Below are 20,470 nucleotides of genomic sequence, written 5' to 3' on the forward strand. Positions count from 1 at the left end.
CCCCCAATGTTGCAGAGCAGGTGGGAGCACCCCCATTTAGCAGAAGCAAGAACCAAAGCTGAGAGCGGCTGCCATTGCTTGTAACTGCCTCCGAGCCTTTGTAAAGATTGATTGATTGATTATTTGTGAGAGAGAGCGAGCAGGGGGAGGGAAAGAGGCAGAGAGAGAATCCCAAGCAGACTCCCCAATGAGCACGGAGCCCGATTTGGGGCTCGATCCCAGGACCCTGAGATCATGACCTGAGCCGAAATCAACAGTCAGATGCTTAACCGAATGGGCCACCCAGGCGCCCCGCCTCCGAGCCTTTGTACTTGCTGTTCCCCCTGCTTAGTACTGGATTTCTCACACCCTCCTGTCTCTACTCAAATATCACTTTTTTTTTTTTTTAAGATTTTATTTACTTATTTGTCAGAGAGAGAGAGCACAAGCAGCGGGAGCTGCCGGCAGAGGGAGAGAGAGAAGCAGGCTCCCCACTGAGCAGGGAGCCTGACGCGGGACTTGATCCCAGAACCCTGGGATCATGACCTGAGCTGAAGGCAAACACCTGACCAACTGAGCCACCCAGGCATCCCTCAGAAGTCACCGTCTAAAGAGACCTTCCCAAACCACTTCTCCCATTTCGAATCACCTCCCCCCTCACACTCAACTTCTTGGCCCTTCTCTCTGCTTGGACCTTCTAGAGGGTTTTCTGGTTTATTATTATTATTTTTTAAGATTTTAGGTAATCTGTACACCCAACATGGGGCTCAAATTCACGATCCCGAGATCAAGAGTCACAGGCTCCCCCTGGTTTATTATTTCTTGTCCATCTTCCCCACACCCCCAGGACCTAGAAAACTGCCTGGGACACACAGGCACTCGATCCAGACTGGATGCACACATGCATAAATGAGCGGCTGAATAGGTGCCAGGTTGCTCTGTGACCTGAGGCTTTCCTTCCCACCCGGTAACAACGATTCATGGGTGGGGACTGAGGATGTGGGTATTAACATCCCGTGGGGTGGCATCGGGGATTTTCAATATTCCCCTTAGCTTTTTGTAGAATAAAACTGTAAAATGCAGATAAAGTAAAAAACAAAACAAAACAAAACAGGGGTGCCTGGCTGGCTCAGTTGATAGAGTATGCGACTCTTTTTTTTTTTTTTTTTTAGTATGCAACTCTTGATCTGGGGGTCATGAGTTCGAGCCCCACGCTGGGTGTAGAGATGACTTAAAAATAAAATCTTAGGGGCACCTGGGTGGTTCATTTGGTTAAGCATCTGCCTTCGGCTCAGGTCCCTGGGGTCCTGAGATCAAGCCCCGTGTCCGGCTCCCCGCTCAGCACAGAGTCGGCTTCTCCTTCTCCCTCTGCGCCCCCCACCCCAGCTCATGTTCTCTCCTTCTCTCTCACTCACTCTCTCTCAAATGAATAAATAAAATCTTTTTAAAAAAAATAAAATCTTAAAAACAAACAAAAACCATTTGCCTAAAATGCCAGCACCCAGCTAGAAACCATCATTAGCGTGAATATTTTAATATCTGCGTCCTCACGTTGGCCTGCCTATGAGACATCTTTCCCCCTGGAATGTTTATCTGAAGAATCAGAATGTGAAGCACTGGGTTTTGTGCATTGCCTCTGGGTTGCACGGGCCTGAGACCTACGGGGCCCTCCCCCCATCTCGTCTGTACACTTTTTCCCATTAAGCCTCCTAACTAGTAAATACTAATTAGCCCCACTTTATAGAGGAAGAAATTGAGGCATGGGGAGGTTGAGTCACCTGTCCAGGGTCACAAAGGAAGGAACTGGCAGAGTCGGCCTTTAAACCCCAGCTGTCTGGGGCTAACACACACATCTTTAACCATGTAGTCTACTTGAGAATGCTTTTGGATGTAGATAAAATGCAGATCCAGGTCCCACCTGGAAGGCTATGATCTAACTCATCCTCCATCAATAAACACGGAGGTTATTTCCAAGTGCCTACTCCCATAAACAAGGCTGAGATGCACATCTTCACAAATATGCCAAATAAAAGACAGATGGCTTAGGACAAGATTCTGGATGGCCACTGTCAGATCAGAGAGCAGAGGCATTTTGCGGGCTGTGGAGTGGGGAGGGTGCAGGGATGGGGAGACATACCGTAGCCCAGCACCAGAATCACCATGATGATCATCACCCAGACCATAATGCCGGCCAGAAAACGGAGCAGGACAATGAAGAGGAGGCTCATCAGCATGGCGATGACCAGGCCTCTGGGGATAAAATGGGGGCATCAGCAGACCGCACCCTCTCACCAGCCCCAGGCTACACAGACTGGGGGGGCCACTTTCCCTCCCAACTTACATAACTATCCAGTACCAGGAGACCGTGTAATCTTCAAATATCCGCATGGCCAGCTGCCGCGCCTCCAGGACCCCGTTGGCCTTCCTGGGGACAAGCAGACAAGGCTCATGTTGGAGCCCCTCCCCGATTGGGTCAGCCCCAGGGGACACCCTGGCCCACCCGGGGAAAGTAGGACCCCGAAGTAGGACCCCGATGTGGGCGGGCTGCGGTCCTCACTTGGCGCCCTCCACCAGCTCTGTGATGTTCTTTCGAGAGCCATGCCCATCCTCATAGGTCGTCTCGTTGCCCACCATGAGGACCCCCTTGTGGGCGTGGATGGCTGGGAAGCATCGCTGGGCCACTGCGTGGAGCAGGGAATGAGACCAGTCAGGCTGAGCCCCTGAAACCTCCCACCCCCCACTGCCGCCCCTCCCCCACCCCCCCCCAAGTTTGAGGAACCCCAGACTCACAGGGTTTGCTGGGGATGAGGACAGCAGGGCAGTCACCATCCCGAAGCACTTCAGCTACACCCTAGCAAGAAACGGGGAGAGGGGTTCATGCCCCAGGCCAGGACCCTCCACCCACTCCCCCCCGCCCCTAGGCTCCCCTCACCTTGGTGTTCTGGAAGCCAGGCACACAGAACTGTTTGTAGTACTGAAAGTCCTGGGATTTGTGAGCGTTCAGGTAGGTGAGATACCGGTCGGGGCATTTCTCCACGCAGATCTTGGAGGGGCAGGAGGCAGGGGTTGGGTGGGATCAAGACAGACACCTGATCCCCACACAGGACAGAGGCCCCACCTCCCATTCACCGGGGAAGAAAAGGACCTGGTGATGGAAAGCAGGGGTAGCAAAGAAGATAGGGGAGCGGCCAAATTACCTGAGGGGTGGGACATTGGAATTCCAGCAGGACCAGGGGGCTGGCACACTTCACAATGTTGAAATAAAACAGGTAGGGTTTGTTCCTAGAATTGGGGAAGGGAGATGGAAACTCAAGATTTCTCAACCTCCCTACGTGTAATATCTAATGCAAACAACTCTAGTAGCAGCAACCCTATTCTAAGCTCTGCCTGGTGGCTCATCTAACCATCCCAACAGCCTCAAGACGGTGGGACTGGGATGAGCCCCGTTTCAGAGATGAGGAAAAAAAAGGCCCAGAGAGGTTGGGACACTCGTCCTAGCTCATACAGCCAGGGAGTGGCACAGCCTGGATTGAACTTGCTTTTAGCTCACCTGTTTAGCTCACCCGGCTTGACATCAGATCCAGGACGGTCTCCTCTCTGTCCCTCCCCTAAATCGTGAGCTCCCAGAGGACAAGACTCTTAATGTCTCATTTAGTGTAGTGTCCTCGAGGCCTAGAACAGCGGCTGGGGATGGTGGGAGCCTAGAACCTTCTCCCCAGTGCTCATGAAGCCATCCTGCCCACACCTCTCCAGTCCCACCAGGCCCCAAGGAGCCAGACTCACGCATTTTTTGTGCCCTTCTGCCCGCAGAACTCGCCTCGGCTATCAGTGGGGTAGATCACCTTCCGAGGGTCCCCATGGGTCCAGGCTGTGGAGGGATCCAGGGACACTGAGGCACTGTCATTCCTCACCAGCATCCCCATGTCTGCCCTAGAGGCTGTGGCTTGTCCTCCCACCTTGGAAGCCCAATCCTGTGCCCTCCTCCACTCACCTATGATGCCCACTGCCACGTAGCCCACAATGGCCAGGAGGAGGAACACACAGCAAATGATATCTGTGCAGCCCCTGGGGAACAGAGAACAGCATCAGGGTGGGAGCCTTGGGGCCCTGTGCATCACGGACCCCACCCTGCCCTGCACATACACCCACATTCATGTGTTATCTGGACATGTGTCCTTAATGGCGTGAAGGCTGTACCAAAGAGCACGTACATTTCACTTTTTTTTTTTTTTTTTTAAAGCAAGCTCTACGCCCAACACCGGGCTGGAACTCACAACCTTGAGATCAGGGGTCGTCACCTGCTCTACTGACTGAGCCAGCCAGGTGCCCCTTACATTTTGATACCTAATGCTACACTGTTTTTTTGTTTTTTTTTTAAGATTTATTTATTTATTTATTTGAGAGAGAGAGAGAGAATAAGTGACAGCGAGCATGAGAGGGAGGAGGGTCAGAGGGAGAAGCAGACTCCCTGCAGAGCAGGGAGCTCGATGCGGGACTCGATCCAGGGACTCCAGGATCATGACCTGAGCCGAAGGCAGACGCTTAACGACTGAGCCACCCAGGCGCCCCCCCCTTTCTTTTTTTAAAGATTTTATTTATTTATTTGAGAGAGAGAGAATGAGAGAGAGCACATAAGAGGGGTTAGGGTTAGAGGGAGAAGCAGACTCCCCGCTGAGCAGGGAGCCCGATGTGGGACTCGATCCAGGGACTCCAGGATCATGACCTGAGCCGAAGGCAGTCGCCCAACCAACTGAGCCACCCAGGCGCCCGCTACACTGATCTTGAAGCAGTTGGCCACAATGTTCAGCTCTCCTTTGACTGAGAGTGCCCATTTCCCCCCACTTTTAATAGCAATAGGGATTCATGTTTTTTAAAATTTAAACTATTTTATATTTTAATTTTTATTTTTTTAGATTTTATTTATTTACTTATTTGAGAGAGAGAGAGAGAGAGAGGTGAGTGAGTGAGAGAGCACAAGCTGGGGAAGAGGCAGAAAGAGAAGCCGGCTTCGCCTCGGGTCATGATCCCAGGGTCCTGGGATTGAGTCACGCACTGGGCTCTCTGCTCAGTGGGGAGTCTGCTTCTCCCTCTCTGTCTGCTGCTCTGCCTACTTGTGCTGTCTCTCTGTCAAATAAATAAATTAAATCTTTTTTAAAAAATTCATATTTTGGGGCACCTGGGTGGCTCAGTCAGTTAAGTATCAGACTCTTGGTTTCAGCTCAGGTCACGGTCTCAGGGTCATGGGATCGAGCCCCAAGCTGGCTCCTGGCTCAGCACGGAGTCTGCTAGGGATACTCTCTCTCCTTCTCCCTCTGCCCCTCCCCCCCCCACGTGAGCCCACGTGCATGCTCACCGCGCGCGTGCTTTCTCTCTCAAATAAATAAAATCTTTTTTAAAAATTTCGTATTTCCAAATTCCCTCCAAAATATACTGAGCCACTTAGATTCAGAGCAGCCTATGTGCCAATCTTTTTAATCTTTGCTAATCTGTGATGGGGAAACTATTTGGTTCCTGTTTTAAATCCCATTCCTTTACCTTTCAGTGAGTTTGCACACTTCCCCATAACTTCACTGTCTATAGTATTTTTTGTTCTAGAAATTATCTCTTCCAGTCTTTTGGCTGAGTTTAAAAATTCATTTGTGGGGCACCTGGGTGGCTCAGTCAGTTAGGGGTCTGCCTTCAGCTCAGCCATGATCCCAGACTCCTGGGATTGAGCCCCATGTTGGGATCCCTGCTCAGTAGGGAGTCTGCTTCTCCCTCTCCCTCTGCTTGCCACACCCCTTGCTTGTGCTCGCTCTCTCTCACTCACTCTCTCTCAAATAAATAAATAAGATCTTTAAAAAATAAAAATAAAAAATAAATATTCATTTGTAAAGACTTCGGGGGCACCTGGGTGGCTCAGTTGGTTAAGCGTCTGCCTTCAAGCTCAGGTCATGATCTCAGGGTCCTGGGATCGAGTCCCCAGTCAGGCTCCTTGCTCAACAGGGAGCCTGCTTCTCCCTCTCCCTTTGCCCTCCGCTCCTGCTCTCTCTCTCTCACTCTCTGTCTCAAATAAATAAATAAAAATCTTTTTAAAAAAAAGACTCTGTATATTTGGGAAATTAGTTCTTTAATTGTCAAGTCGCAAATATCGATCACCAGTTTGTTGGAGAGCAGATGTGGTAAAGAAACATCTGGGGGGGTAAAGAAACAGGGGTTGAGGCAGTGCTAACACTGACCCTTCTCTCCCAGGAACCCAGAGCCCTTACCTGTGGTAAATGGGTCCTTTGAAGGTAGGGTCATACTTCTGTGGTGTTCCTGAAAATCGGCAAGATTGAGCAGGGTGACCAAGAAGGGGCTGCAAGACTACCCTCCCCCAGAAGCCCCTAGGGGTATCTCTGGCCCAGAGGAAGAGTGAAGTCCACAGACCCAGTGGATTTTTCTGCCTCACCCTACCTCCCGGCGACCACACCCCAGCCCCCAGTACGGGCAGGCCGAGGCAGGGGGAGCCGTGGCTGATGGAGACCAGCCCCGAGTTATCACCTGACGGCCACCCACTGCGGAGGGGGCAGGACTGGGGGCCACCTACTGAGGAAGGGGCTGGACCGGGAACTGGGAACGGGGAGCCAGGCAGGGGGGGGGTTCCAAGGTGGGATCTGGAGAAGGTTCCTGCAGGAGTACAGGGGAGGGGGCTTACGAAGACAAACCCTTCAGTGGAGGGGGTCTGGAGGGGGCTCTGAGAGGCAGCTCCCGAAGAGGACTAGGGTGAGGGGCTACCCGCAGAGATGGGCAATTCTGCTCCCCACGCTTGGCTCCCGGCCGGGTCTTCCGCTGCCCCCTCCAAGTGGCCAGGCCCGGGGGCGGGAGGGGGGCGCTGCCTACCGTGCTTCCCGTAGTAATGCTGTCGCTCGCTCCCCATCCCCGCGGGCGCCCAGCCCCGGCGGCCGGCTGCCTGCTCCGAGCCCCCTCGGTGCCGGGTCTGGAAGCGCGGGCGCCCCGTGGGAGGGACGGCTGGACCGACGGGCGGCGGCTCCTCCCAGCCCGGGGCCAGGCGGGGCGGCCCAAACCGGTCTGACCGGCCCTAGCTGCGCTGCAGCCTCGGGACGGACTGGCCGACGGATGGGGGGCGGGGGAGGGAGGGCCGCGCGGGGCGGCAGCTGCTCCCGCCGCTCACCCGCCACCCGATTTAGCCCTCTCCGCCCCCCCCCCGCCCAGCCCCCCCCCCCCCGGGCAACTCCGGCTTCACCCCGCGGCCTCGGCATACGTCCCAACCAGGCGACGCCGCCTACAACCCCTCTCACCCCGGGCAGGGCGCCTCATGTGGCCCCATTCTGCAGGTATGGAAACTGAGGCGCGCACGGAGGTAACTCTAGATAGAGGCGCCGCAAAACAGGCAGATGGCTGAACCCAAACTCCCAAATACAGAGTATTTGCGCTGAAAACGCTCAAGCCAGTGGACGCGTTTTATTTCGGTCTGCATTTTTTTTTTTTTTTAATGAAATGCCAACAGTGAAACATTGGGAGACTCCGTATAAACACCCACATCGCTATTCTCTTGAAGACTGGCAAAATGGGACTGGCAGCCCAGATGCCCCATCCCTGCCTGGCACTGCCCTCCGGGGCCCCCAAGGCTAGACAGCCGAGCTCACCACCCCTTCACACATCCCAACTGTGAATCCTGAAGCCATTGTTTTGTAGAACAAGTATTTATTGAGCACCTACCGGGTGCTGGCCCCGGGGCTGGGCACTAAGTACGGTGGCAAGCGAGAGACCCAATTTTGTGGGTCTGTTCTCGTGGAGCTGACATCCTAAATGCATGGCCTAGATTCAAATGCTCCCTCGGCCCCATCCAAGCCAGAGGACAATTCAGCCAGTGTCTTGCCTGCCCTGAGCCCCCTCAACTGTGAAATGGGGCTAAAGGGTCAAACCAAAACTGGTCACAGACCAATCACAGGATACCAGGAGGCATATAGTTGGCTTGGCAATTTATGGCCAGCACGGATACACTGTAGTGAGTGTAGGGGTGCTTCACGGATATGGGGGCACAGGCATGCAGGGGCCACGGCTGGGGTGGAGGCATACAGCCCGCAAAGAGGGTGTTTAATCAGTGTGGGGGTACACAGCAGGGGTGGGGGCGTATACAGCTGGTGCAAGGTGTACAGTCAGCTGGCTATACTCCCCCCCTTACTGTATTCCCCCACACCAGCCATCCGCTCCCCGAGCCAACTGTATGCTCCCTCGATCATGTGCCTGTTCGCACTGCACCGCCCTCAACAGCTCTTTGAGGCCAGCTGTATACTTCATAGTGTAGTCGATTACATAGTTGGTGCCGTGGCATGATCAGCAGGAATATATATTCAGCGTGAGGCATACAGTCAGCGATGGGGTTCTACAGTGTGGTCATATACAGCTGGTGCTCAGTAAGCTGCTACCTCAGAGTCAAGCATCCCCTGGCAGGGCTCTGGTCACTAAGTCAGCTTATCCCTAGAGGAATGCACCTCCCCCGAGGGGCCTCCAGCTGTGGAAGCCCCACCTGACCCCTGGCCCACAGGCTTTAGCAAACAGGGGAGGTTCAAGGCTCCAAGCCATGGCCTTGGGTGACCAGGCCTCCCAGAGAACCCTGTGGTTCCCGTGGTCTCTGCCAACCCCAAGGCTGGCTGGTCCCACCCACCCAGTCCAAGCAGTGGACAAAAAAAGCGGGCCCGGCACAGGCTGCGGCCTCTTCCCAGCTACACTAGGTCCCTTGGGGACACTCCTGCAGAGCCCGGACTTCAGCCACCAGCTCCACCCTGACGATCCCCCAGCATTGGTCCCCTGAGCTGCACACCCCTGTGACACCCACTCCTGGAGGCTTCATGGGTGTCTCATACTCAGCACAGCTACATCCAAGCCCCTGATGGGTCCCCAACCTGCCCCGGCTCAGAAAAGGCAGCTTCGTCTTCCCAAGTGCCCAGACCAGAAACCGGAGACACCTCGCTTTACTTCACGCCATCTCTGCCTTCAGAATCTATCGAGAATCCAAGCACTTCTCACCCCACCCTCGTCACACAGCTGTGGTTTCCTGCCTGGACCAGTGCAGGCAGCTCCACCCTGCTCTCCTAGCTCCCCCCTCCCCCTCCCCTCACTGTCTGTTCCCTCTGTGACAGCCCGAGAAGCCTGTGAACACCTCTGCCCAGAACCTTCCATGGCTCCCGCCTCCCTTGGAGGAAAAACCCAACTCTTCACCATGACCTTTAAGGCCCCCTACGCTCTGCCGGATCTCCTCCCTCTCTCCCCTTCACTTGGTTCACCTTCACTGGCCTCATTTACTATACCACAAACTCACCAGGCATGGTCTCACCCCAGGACCTTTGCACTGGCTGTTCCCTCTACCTCGAAATCTCTTCCCAGAGATGTCCATGTGGCTCCACTTCATTCAGGCCTCTATTCAATCATCCCCTCCTCAGCGAGGCTTTCTCTGACCATCCTATCCAAAACAGCATCCCTCTCACCTCTACCCCATCACCCTATTTTATTTATTTATTTTTAATCACCACCTGACACATCACACATTTACATACTGCTTGTTTATTGTCTGCCCCCTTGCCTGTTCCCAGCACAAGGGCAGGGATTTATGTCTGTTCTGTTCACAACTGTTTCCGGGGCCCAAAATAGCACCTGGCACTTGGTGTTTGTTGAATGAATAAACACAGTACACAAACCATTTATAGATAGCTAAGCCTGGGGGCGCCTGGGTGGCTCAGCCAGTTAAGTGTCCAACTCTTGATTTCAGCTCAGGCCATGATCTCAGAGTCCTGAGATCAAGCCCCCTGCGGGCCCTGCGCAGCTTGGAGTCTGCTTGGGATATTCTCTCTCCCCCTGCTCCCCGCCTCCCTCCCCGGCCCCTGTACCCAGCTTGAGTGTTTGTGTGTTCTCTCTCTCTCTTTCACATAAATAAATAATATCTTTTTAAAAAGATAGCTGAGGGGCGCCTGGGTGGCTCAGATGGTTAAGTGTCTGCCTTCGGCTTAGGTCATGATCTCAGGGTCCTGGGATCGAGCCCTCCCTCTCCCTCTACTGTTCCCCCTGCTTGTGCTCTCTTGCTCTCTCTGTCAAATAAATAAATAAAATCTTAAAAAAAAAAAAAAAGATAGCTAAGACTGAAAGTAAAAACATAGCTTGGAGTTTTCCAGGTGCATGTATTTAAAAAATTAATTTGTGAATTCCATATGTAAAGAATTTAATACATGATAAATGTGGAATTTTCACTGGGCAGGGAAAGGATAAATCAACCTGTCAGTAGCCTTGATTGCATTAGGAAAGAAAAAAAGTTAACTTCACCCCCAACCCATAGCAAAATAAATTCCACACGCATTAATCATGCAAAATAGATAAAAACGCAGAACTATTATGAGTATGAAGGGAAAACACAGGAACATATTTCCACCATCAGGAGGCGAGACCGGTAAGGGTGGAGAAGAGATAAGGGAGCACCGGAAGTTTCTTGTGTCCCCTGAATGGCAGCCAGACTGGCAAAGGGGAAGCAACCATTTAAGAATGGCTGATGCTGGGGCCCCTGGGTGGCTCAGTTGGTTAAGAGTCTGCCTTCGGCTCAGGTCATGATCCCAGGGTCCTGGGATTGAGCCCCGCATCAGGCTCCCTGCTTGGCGGGAGGCCTGCTTCTCCCTCTCCCGCTCCCCCTGCTTGTGTTCCCTCTCTCGCTATGTCTCTCTCTGTCAAATAAATAAATAAATAAAATCTTTAAAAAAAAAGGTGGCTGGTGCTGACTGAGGAGTATCTTTCAGACTCTAGCTCTGTCCTCATTATACTGGAGGTCCTATCATCAACCCATTTCACAGTGGAGGAAACCAAGGCTCAGGGAGGGGAAGTGGCTTGCCCAGCCACCTAGCAACAAGTAGAGGGTCCCTACTCCAGGTTTGATGGGTGAGTGGGAGCCACTGAGAGTCTCTGAGCAGGAGCATGACCTGGCCAGGCCGGGGAGGGGAAGACACAGAGAGAGGTTTCAGCTCTCAGAGAAATTGGTGGCTATGGATGTGAAGCGGGGCCATGACCTTGCTGCATGAACCTGAGTTGTCCCTCTGTAAGATGGAACTAAAGATACAGGGCAGCGCCTGCCAGAGGCTTGGTATTGGTATTAGTATCTCTCAAGAACTACCAGAGGGAGGGACGCCTGGGTGGCTCAGTGGGTTAAGCATCTGCCTTCGGTTCAGGTCATGATCCCAGGGTCCTGGCATCGAGTCCCGCATCAGGCTTCTCGCTCTGCCTGCCACTCTCCCCGCTTGTGCTCTCTCCCTCTCTCTCTCGGACAAATAAATAAATAAAATCTTTAAAAAAAAATAAAAAAAGAGGGCGCCTGGGTGGTTCAGTTGGTTAAGCGACTGCCTTCAGCTCAGGTCATGATCCCAGGGTCCTGGGATCGAGCCCCGCATCGGGCTCCCTGCTCTGCGGGGAGCCTGCTTCTCCCTCTCCCACTCTCCCTGCTTGTGTTCCCTCTCTCACTGTGTCTCTCTCTGTCAAATAAATAAATAAAATCTTAAAAAAAAATAAAATAAAATAAAGAAAGAAAGAAAAAAAAAAAAAGAAAGAAATACCAGAAGAAACATTGGTACAACCATCTGATGGGTTCCAGTAGCTCTCATTAACTTTAGCGGGGTGGGGTTGGGGGGGGGCGGGTTGAATACTCCTGGATTCTTTTTTTTTTTTTTTTAAAGATTTTATTTATTTATTTGAGAGAGCAAGAATGAGAGAGAGTACATGAGAGGGGGGAGGGTCAGAGGGAGAAGCAGGCTCCCCACTGAGCAGGGAGCCCGATGTGGGACTCGATTCCGGGACTCCAGGATCATGACCTGAGCCGAAGGCAGTTGCCTAACCAACTGAGCCACCCAGGCGCCCGAATACTCCTGGATTCTATCACTGAGCCCGATCCAAACCTGTAGGGTGAGAACTTGCTGAATCTTTGCAACAATACCGCAAGCTAATAACAGTACAGATGCCCGGATGCCTCCATTTCACTGCCCTTTACCAGTGCCAGGCACTTTTCCAGAACGTCACATGGTTTCCCTGGGTTCCTCCTTACAGCAACCTTGGGAGATGGATCCCATCCTTTTTTTTTTCTTTTTTTAAGATTTTATTTATTTGCGAGAGAGACAATGAGCGACAAAGAGCATGAGAGGGAGGAGGGTCAGAGGGAGCAGCAGACTCCCCGCCGAGCAGGGAGCCCGATGCGGGACTCGATCCCGGGACTCCGGGATCATGACCTGAGCCGAAGGCAGTCGCTCAACCGACTGAGCCACCCAGGCGCCCAATGAAACTTTATTTATTATTTTTATAAAGATTTTATTTATTATTTGACAGAGAGAGAATGAGAGAAAGAGAGCACATGAGAGGGGGGAGGGGCAGAGGGAGAAGCAGACTGTCCATGGAGCAGGGAGCCGGATGCGGGACTCGATCCCGGGACTCCAGGATCATGACCTGAGCCGAAGGCAGTCGCTTAATCGACTGAGCCACCCAGGCGCCCCTGAGATGGATCCCATCCTTACCTCCCTTTGAGGGACGCAGACCCGGGGGCCCCCAGCGAATCATGTACCCACGGTGAGCAGCAGAGCAGGGCCACCCAGCTCAGGAGTGAGCATCCAGATGAGCTGCCTGGGGCTGCTGTGGCAAATGGCCACCCACTTGGTAGCTTCAAACAACACCAACTTGTGGCGCCGGGATGGCTCGGTCGGTTAAGGTCTGACTCTTGGTTTCAGCTCAGGTCATGATCTCAGGGTCATGAGATGGAGCCCCATGTGCTCAGTGGGTTCTGTGCTCAGTGGGGAATCTGCTTGAGATTCTCTCCCCCCCCCCCCCCCCCGGGCTCATGCTCTCTCTCTCTCAAATAAAGAAACCTTAAAAAAAAAAAACAAACCCGGGCGCCTGGGTGGCTCAGATGGTTGAGCGTCTGCCTTCGGCTCAGGTCATGATCTCAGGGTCCTGGGATCAGGTCCCGCATCGGGCTTCCTGCTCCTTGGGAGCCTGCTTCTCCCTCTGCCTCTCTCTCTCTGTCTCTGTCTCTCATGAATAAATAAATAAAATCTTTAAAAAAAAAAAAACCCACACAGACTTATTATCTTATGGTTCTAGAGGTCAGACATCCAAAGTGCATCCCGCTAGACTAAAATCAAGGCGCTGGCAGGGCTGTGTTCCTTCTGCGGCTTCTCAGGGAGAATGTGTTTCCTAACCCATTCGGCTTTTTTTTTTTTTAAAGATTTTATTTATTTTTTTTTTAGAGAGTGAGAGAGAGAGAAACAGTATGAGAGGGGAGAGGGTCAGAGGGAGAAGCAGGCTCCCCGCTGAGCCGGGAGCCCGATATGGGACTCGATCCCAGGACCCTGGGATCATGACCTGAGCCGAAGGCAGACGCCCAACCATCTGAGCCACCCAGGCGCCCCCCATTCGGCTTTTAGAGGGTGCCTGCACACCCACATTCCTTGGCTTGTGGCCCCTTCCTGTGCCCATTCAGCCCACATCCACGGACACTGCCATATCTCCTTCTCTGACTCCCTACTGCCTCCTTCTTCCCTTTATAAGGGCCCTTGTCCTTGGATCCACCTGGATAAGCCAGGATAATCTCCCCATCATAAGATCCTACATTTATGTATGTATGTATGTATGTATGTATGCATTAAAGATCTTATTTATTTATTTGTCAGAGAGAGCACAAGCAGGGGGAGCGGCGGGCAGAGAGAGAAGCAGGCTCCCTGCTGAGACTTGATCCCAGGACCCCGGGATCATGACCTGAGCCGAAGGCAGACGCTCAACCGACTGAGTCACCCAGGCGCCCCATAAGATCCTACATTTAATCTCAGCTGCAAATTTCCTTTTGTCCTGTCAGCTAACATAGTCACAGGTTCCAGGAGTTAGGACATGGACATCTTGGGGCGGGGGGGGGGGGGGGGAGGAGGCATTACTCTCCCTATCACACTGCGTAACCAGGGGTTGAGAAATTGTCATGGGACGGCGGGGGGTGGGGGGGCTAGGGGGTGGGTATGGGGGAGGAATCCACCCACTCCGTTTCCAGATGACCCAGAACTTAGAATGGTCTTTACATTTTTAAAGGGCTGAAAAACATCAAAAGGGGAAGACTAGTTTGCCATGTGAAAATTACATGAAATTCAAATGTCAGCGGCCCTAAGTCCATTTTTCTTGCTACACAGCCATGCTGGTTCCTTTTCATGTTGTTTGCGGCTTTCAGGCAACGGCAGTGGAGTTGGGAAGCCAAGATAGGCCGTACGTGGCCTGCAGAGCTGAAAATGTTTACTCTCTGTTTCTTTGCAGAAACAGTTTGCCGCCCCCGGTCTTGAGGCCATGAACCAAGTGTTGAGCCCCATTCTGTGCCAGCAGGTTTCACATGCTCTCTTTGTTTTTTTGTGGGTTATTTTATTTTATTTTTTTAAAAGATTTTATTTAATTATTTGACAGAGAGAGAGACAGCGAGAGAGGGAACACAAGCAGGGGGAGTGGGAGAGGGAGAAGCAGGCTTCCTGTCAAGCAGAGACCCCAATGTGGGGCTCGATCCCAGGACCCTGGGATCATGACCTGAGCCAAAGGCAGACGCTTAACAACTGAGCCACCCAGGCGCCCCTGTGGGGTTTTTTTTAAAGGTTTTATTTAGGGCGCCTGGGTGGCTCAGTTGGTTAAGCGACTGCCTTCGGCTCAGGTCATGATCCTGGAGTCCCGGGATCGAGTCCCGCATCAGGCTCCCTGCTCGGCGGGGAGCCTGCTTCTCCCTCTGACCCTCCCCCCTCTCATGTGCTCTCTGTCTCTCTCATTCTCTCTGTCTCAAATAAATAAATAAAATCTTTAAAAAAAAAGAGGTTTTATTTATTTATTTGAAAGAGAGACAGAGAGGGCACGAGTGGGGGTGGACAGCAGAGGGAGAGGGACAAGCAGACTCAGGGCTCGATCCCAGGACCCTGAGATCATGACCTGAGCCAAAGGCAGATGATTAACGCACTGGGCCACCCAGGTGTGCCCACATGCCCTCTCTGTAACAACCAGGAGTGGTATTATTGCCCTCAAAAGGGCTGGGGGCATGGACATGCCTTTTCCCTCTCCAGGCTGCCATTTTCCTGTCTGGAGAGTGGAATTAATACTTAACATTTGCTTCGTGGGTGTTAGGATTCAATGCTCAAAAAGCACTTAGCACAGGTCTGGAATTCAACAAACACTAGCCAGGGGCGTGGTGCCATTTGACAGACAGGGCAGAATGAGGCCACATGCTCAGACCACGTAGCTGGTGAGGGATGGAGCTGTGTGAATCAAGCCAAGGCCCCCCTGGCTCCAACCCAGGCCTTTTCCTTGGCAGATACTGAGAGAGGCAGAACTAAAGATGGAATAGTGGGGGGAGCAGGTGGGGGGAAAGCTAGGCCAATAGACCAGGCTGGGTGGGGGAGGCGGCCCTTGGGTCCCGGCCTTGCTGGGCCTAAAGGCCGTCCCAGCCGGTGCGGTGGGTGTAGAAGATAAGGAAACCGGTCCAGGCTGCTCAGGCAGAGTGCTAGGGCCAGGGCATCAAGTGCCACCCAGCCCCCACGGCCTCCAGATAGCGGCCAAGTCCCCAAGGCTTACAGTGGCCCAGGGCCTCACCTATGCAGCCGGGCCAGCTCACCCCTGCCTTCCCAGAAGTCTGTGCCAAGGGAACGGGATCCCAGCCACCCACATGAGTCCCTTTGACAAAGACTTTGGGGACAGCGTCCAGGTAGGAAAGCCAAGTGTGACATTCCTCGTCACAATGCTAAGAGCAAAAGATAGAGCACCTACTATGTGCCGGGCCTGCGCTGGGCACCAAACCAGACATTTATTTCTAGAAGCTCATGTCATCCTCACAAGGCTCTGAGAGTATAGGGCCAAATACAGAAACCGAGGCACAGGGATGCTTCATGACTTGCCCCAAATCACACAGCCAGTAGGAGCTGAGATTGGAACTCTGCTCCTGACAACCATGCTCTTGAACTCTATGCTCCGTGATGACCCCCACTCACTGGGCATTTACCATGGACCAAGCTCTTGGCAAAGGGCTGTACCTGCATCAGTTCACTGGAGCCTGGAGGCAGCCCCAAGAAGGAGCCAACACTGGTGTTAACCCCATTGTATGGATGGAGAAACCAAGGCTCTGGTATATAAAAGGTACAGGTGGTACAGGGCGAGGAAGAATGCCGCTGGACTGCAGCAGAGGCGATGCCGGGTTCTAGAAGCTGGGTGAGAGTCAGAACTCCGTGGTGAGCTTTTCTGTAGATGTGCTTGTTTACTTAGCAACTCGGTACCAGGTGATTCAGGCGTCTGGATAAGCGCTATCACCTCTGTCCTGGTCTCCCGGCTTCCGCCATTGCACCTCATAGCGGCCAGAGGGCGCCTGTGAGCACCTGAGTCAGGCCAGTTCCCTCTGCTCAGAACTCTCAATGGCTCCCATCTGTCTCAGTACAAAAGCCCAAGGGCACAGGCCGTGCCCTCGGCCTGAAACGTTCTACACGGCTCCCTCCCTCCTGCTCCAGTCACCTTAGGATGGTCTTACAATTTTCAACTCTGCCTCCAGGCCCTACAGATGACTCCCACCCCTCTTTCCTGCATTATTTTTCTCCTGAGCCCTTCTCTGCCATTCTAAGAATGTCCCTCATTTATCTTTTTTTTTTTAAAGATTTATTTATTTATTTGAGAGAGAAAGTACATGAGAGGGGGGAAGGTTAGAGGGAGAAGCAGGCTCCTCGCTGAGCAGGGAGCCCGATGCGGGACTTGATCCAGGGACTCCAGGATCATGACCTGAGCCGAAGGCAGTCGCTTAACCAACTGAGCCACCCAGGCGCCCGTCCCTCATTTATCTTAATACCTTGTCTGTTTCCCTTTCCAGAAAGTCAGCTACACCACTACAACACCTGCTGTGTCTCTGGGGTCTAGAACACAACCTGGCCCACGGTACCCTCACAATAACCGTTTGAAGGGAAGTTATGAATGAACTCATTTCTAGTAAGTAACCTCTATGCTTATCAGGGTAACAAACTTCAGCCAGAACAAGCCTGCAGACCAAAAAATATCACTCTCCCTCTCACCATTGGCCCAGAGCCCAACTTCCTCTGCCTGGTTTCCCTTTCCTCCTTCTAGACTGTGTCTAAGTACACATGCATAAGCAAACTTGTAGCTCTTTACCACCCCCCCACACCCTGTTTTGTTACACACACTGTTCCCAACTTCGCTATTTCACACGCTAACATAATCCGTCCTTGTTTCCCATCAGGGAGGTTCCTTAGACCTACGTCAACTATTTTACAAGGCAACATAGTATCCCATCTGGGAACAGTACCATTTTTCATTAAACCAGCCTGAGGAATTTTTCAAAATACTGCCCGGAAGCCACACATACACACAGAAATTAATAGGCTAAGCTCGTGCAAGCGACTTCGTGGTCGTGTTACCTCTGGGATGAGGACAGTTGGCCGAGGGTATGTAAAGGGCTCTTTTCCTTGGAAGGCTAAAATTTTCCGTGTGGTTGAGGGCTTATTTTTAATTTTCAGCACCCCTCTGCCCCCATAGAGAGAACATACTAATTTTATTATATAAGAGATTAAAATCATATGTAAAAACAACTCCCCTGGGACACATGGGTGGCTCAGTTGGTTAAGCATCTGCTTTCGGCTCAGGTCATGGTCCCAAGGTCCCGGGATCGAGTTCCGCATCGGGCTCCCTTAGCAGGGTGTCTGCTTCTCCCTCTCTCCCTCTGCCTCTGCTCGTGCTCACTTGCTCTTTCCGTCAAATAAATAAAATCTTTAAAAAATTTAAAATAAAAACAAAAACAACTGTCCCTCTGGGGATTGACTGGGGAGGAGCACAAGAGAACTTTCTGGGGTAATGGGAAGGTCCTTACTTAAGCTCTGCAAATTTTCTTCTGTTAAAGGACACATATTTAAGATTTTAAGCTTTGTGGTTCACATACCATCTCGGTCACATATTCCTTTTAATTTTTTTTAACAACAACTTATAAACAATGGAGCCATTCTTAGTCTATCGGCTTTACAAAAACAGGCCTCAGCACAACAATGAGAATATACTTAGCACTATTTTTTTTTAAAGATTTTATTTATTTATTTGACAGAGACACAGCGAGAGAGGGAACACAAGCAGGGGGAGTGGGGGGAGGGAGAAGCAGCCTTCCCCACCAAACAGGGAGCCCGATGTGGGGCTCGATCCCAGGACCCTGGGATCATGACCTGAGCCGAAGGCAGACGCTTAACAACTGAGCCACCCAGGCGCCCCAGCACTATTTTTTTTTTTAAGTAGGCTCCATTCAGCATGGAGCCCAACACAGGGCTTGAATTCAGGTGACCCTGAGATTCTGACCTGAGCTGAAATCAAGAGTCAGAAGCTTAAATGACTGAGCCACCCAGGCACCCCTATACTTAACACTATTGAAACTTACAACTTTACAAATGATTAAGATGGTAATCATTAGGGGTGCCTGGGTGGCTCAGTCATTAAGGGTCTGCCTTCGGCTCAGGTCATGATCCCGGGGTCCTGGGATCGCCCCCCTTCCGGCTCCCTGCTCAACGTGAAGTCTGCTTCTCCCTCTCCCACTCCCCCTGCTTGTGTTCCCTCTCTCACTATGTCTCTGTCAAATAAATAAATAAAATCTTAAAAAAAAAAAAAAGAGATGGTACATTTTATGTGATGTTTTTCACCACAGAATAATTAAACCTAAAATAACAATACTGATTGTCCCCTCCCTGGACATGAGGGGCTTTTGGGGGGCTGTTAATATTTTTGTTTCCCCCAAACAAAATCTGGGTGCTGATTCCACGGGTGTGTTCACCTTGAGAAAATTTCTGGCCCCTCATACAGTTAGGATGTTTCCTTTTATGTATGAATTGTCTGCTTCAATAAAAAGCTTAAAATATTCCCCTTGATTGGTTAAATATAAGACTGGTTCCATATAAGACGGTCCATCCACAAATGCACTATTTTATGCAACTGTCAGAAAACACTGAGGAGGGACGCCTGGGTGGCTCAGTCGTTAAGCATCTGCCTTCAGCTCAGGTCATGATTCCAGGTCCTGGGATCGAGCCCTGCATCGGGCTCCCTGCTCGGCGGGAAGCCTGCTTCTCCCTCTCCCACTCCCCCTGCTTGTATTCCCTCTCTTGCTGTGTCTCTGTCTGTCAAATAAATAAATAAAATCTTAAAAAAAAAAAAAAAGAAAAGAAAAGAAAACACTGAGGAAACTTACCAGGCACTGACATGAGAAATGTCTCCAAGACATATTAAACAAAGAAAGCAACCAAAAACAAAAAAACAAAGAAAGCAACATGTGAAACAAACACCTTTTCATTCATAAGTGTCTGTTGAATACCTACTAGGTGACAGGTGCCGTGAATATACCTTCAGACACACAGACACACAATCCTGCCTCGTGGAATTAGCACGCTAGAGATTTGCTGGTATTTTTGTAAAAGGAAAAAAAAAAACCCAGCCACTAGATAAAATATATGTATATAATCGCACGTAAAGTTCTAAGGCCCAGACTCCATTTGGAAGAAAGCACAAGATGCTGGAACAGTGATGCATGCCAAGAAGGGTGTGTCACACTGGGAGAGGGAGCAAGAGGGAGATTCTTCATGATAAAGCTACACCATCTTTTTATCTTTTGTATTTTGAAGCATATGAATACTTTTGAAGTACGACTTTTGGAAAGAAATAAACAACAACAACAACAACAACAAAAACCCAACTTTCAATTAATAAGTCAATATCCCCTCCCAACAATATTTTTTTTGAAAATCAGATGCCAGATCCCCACGGTCACCTGAGTTGGACTCTCTAGCAAACGGGGCCAGGGAATCTGCTTTTTATTTTTTTATTTTTTATTTATTTATTTTTTTAAAAGATTTTTTATTTATTTATTTGAGAGAGAGGATGAGAGGAGAGAGAGAGCACATGAGAGGGGGGAGGGTCAGAGGGAGAAGCAGACTCCCCGCCAAGCAGGGAGCCCGATGCGGGACTCCATCCAGGGACTCCAGTATCATGACCTGAGCCGAAGGCAGTCGCTTAACCAACTGAGTCACCCAGGCGCTCCCGGGAATCTGCTTTTTTTTTTTTTTTTTTAAGATTTTATCTATTTATTTGACAGAGAGAGACACAGCGAGAGAGGGAACACAAGCAGGAAGAGTGGGGGGAGGGGAGAAGCAGGCTTCCTGCCAAGCAGGGAGCCTGATGCGGGGCTCGATCCCAGGACCCTGGGATCAGGACCTGAGCCGAAGGCAGACGCCCAACGACTGAGCCACCCAGGCGCCCCAGGGAATCAGCTTTTTTTTTTTTTTTTTTTAATTTATTTGCGAGAGAGAGAATGAGAGACAGAGAGCACATGAGATGGGGGAGGGTCAGAGAGAGAAGCAGACTCCCTGCCGAGCAGGGAAACCGATGCGGGACTCGATCCCGGGACTCCAGGATCATGACCTGAGCCGAAGGCAGACGCTTAACTGACTGAGCCACCCAG

General features: G+C 51.4%; 2 protein-coding genes across 3 annotated transcripts in view; one reads left to right on the forward strand and one right to left on the reverse strand.

Annotated features, from left to right (window-relative positions):
* Nucleotides 1-20,470, forward strand: part of AP1M2 (adaptor related protein complex 1 subunit mu 2) — a 57,343-nt gene that overhangs the window by 16,631 nt on the left and 20,242 nt on the right.
* SLC44A2 (solute carrier family 44 member 2 (CTL2 blood group)) overlaps nucleotides 1-20,470 on the reverse strand; it is a 29,904-nt gene that overhangs the window by 6,661 nt on the left and 2,773 nt on the right. Inside the window, exons 1-10 of one of the 3 annotated variants that reach the window (XM_045863014.2) lie at nucleotides 6,841-7,040; nucleotides 6,228-6,276; nucleotides 3,971-4,044; nucleotides 3,763-3,847; nucleotides 3,177-3,261; nucleotides 2,912-3,022; nucleotides 2,770-2,830; nucleotides 2,537-2,660; nucleotides 2,321-2,404; nucleotides 2,117-2,229 (exon numbers count right to left, since the gene is read on the reverse strand). In XM_045863014.2, the coding sequence (XP_045718970.1) occupies nucleotides 2,117-2,229; nucleotides 2,321-2,404; nucleotides 2,537-2,660; nucleotides 2,770-2,830; nucleotides 2,912-3,022; nucleotides 3,177-3,261; nucleotides 3,763-3,847; nucleotides 3,971-4,044; nucleotides 6,228-6,276; nucleotides 6,841-6,877 (823 nt within the window). In that variant the 5' untranslated portion in view covers nucleotides 6,878-7,040. Of the gene's footprint in view, nucleotides 1-2,116; nucleotides 2,230-2,320; nucleotides 2,405-2,536; nucleotides 2,661-2,769; nucleotides 2,831-2,911; nucleotides 3,023-3,176; nucleotides 3,262-3,762; nucleotides 3,848-3,970; nucleotides 4,045-6,227; nucleotides 6,277-6,840; nucleotides 7,045-20,470 lie in introns of those variants that run through there. The other 2 variants (XM_045863012.2, XM_045863013.2) reach the window with 2 other exon arrangements.

This window comes from Mirounga angustirostris, unplaced genomic scaffold, assembly GCF_029215605.1.
Source record: "Mirounga angustirostris isolate CCGP_5_RB_7025 unplaced genomic scaffold, mMirAng1.0.hap1 SCAF_1, whole genome shotgun sequence".
NCBI classification, from domain to species: domain Eukaryota; kingdom Metazoa; phylum Chordata; class Mammalia; order Carnivora; family Phocidae; genus Mirounga; species Mirounga angustirostris.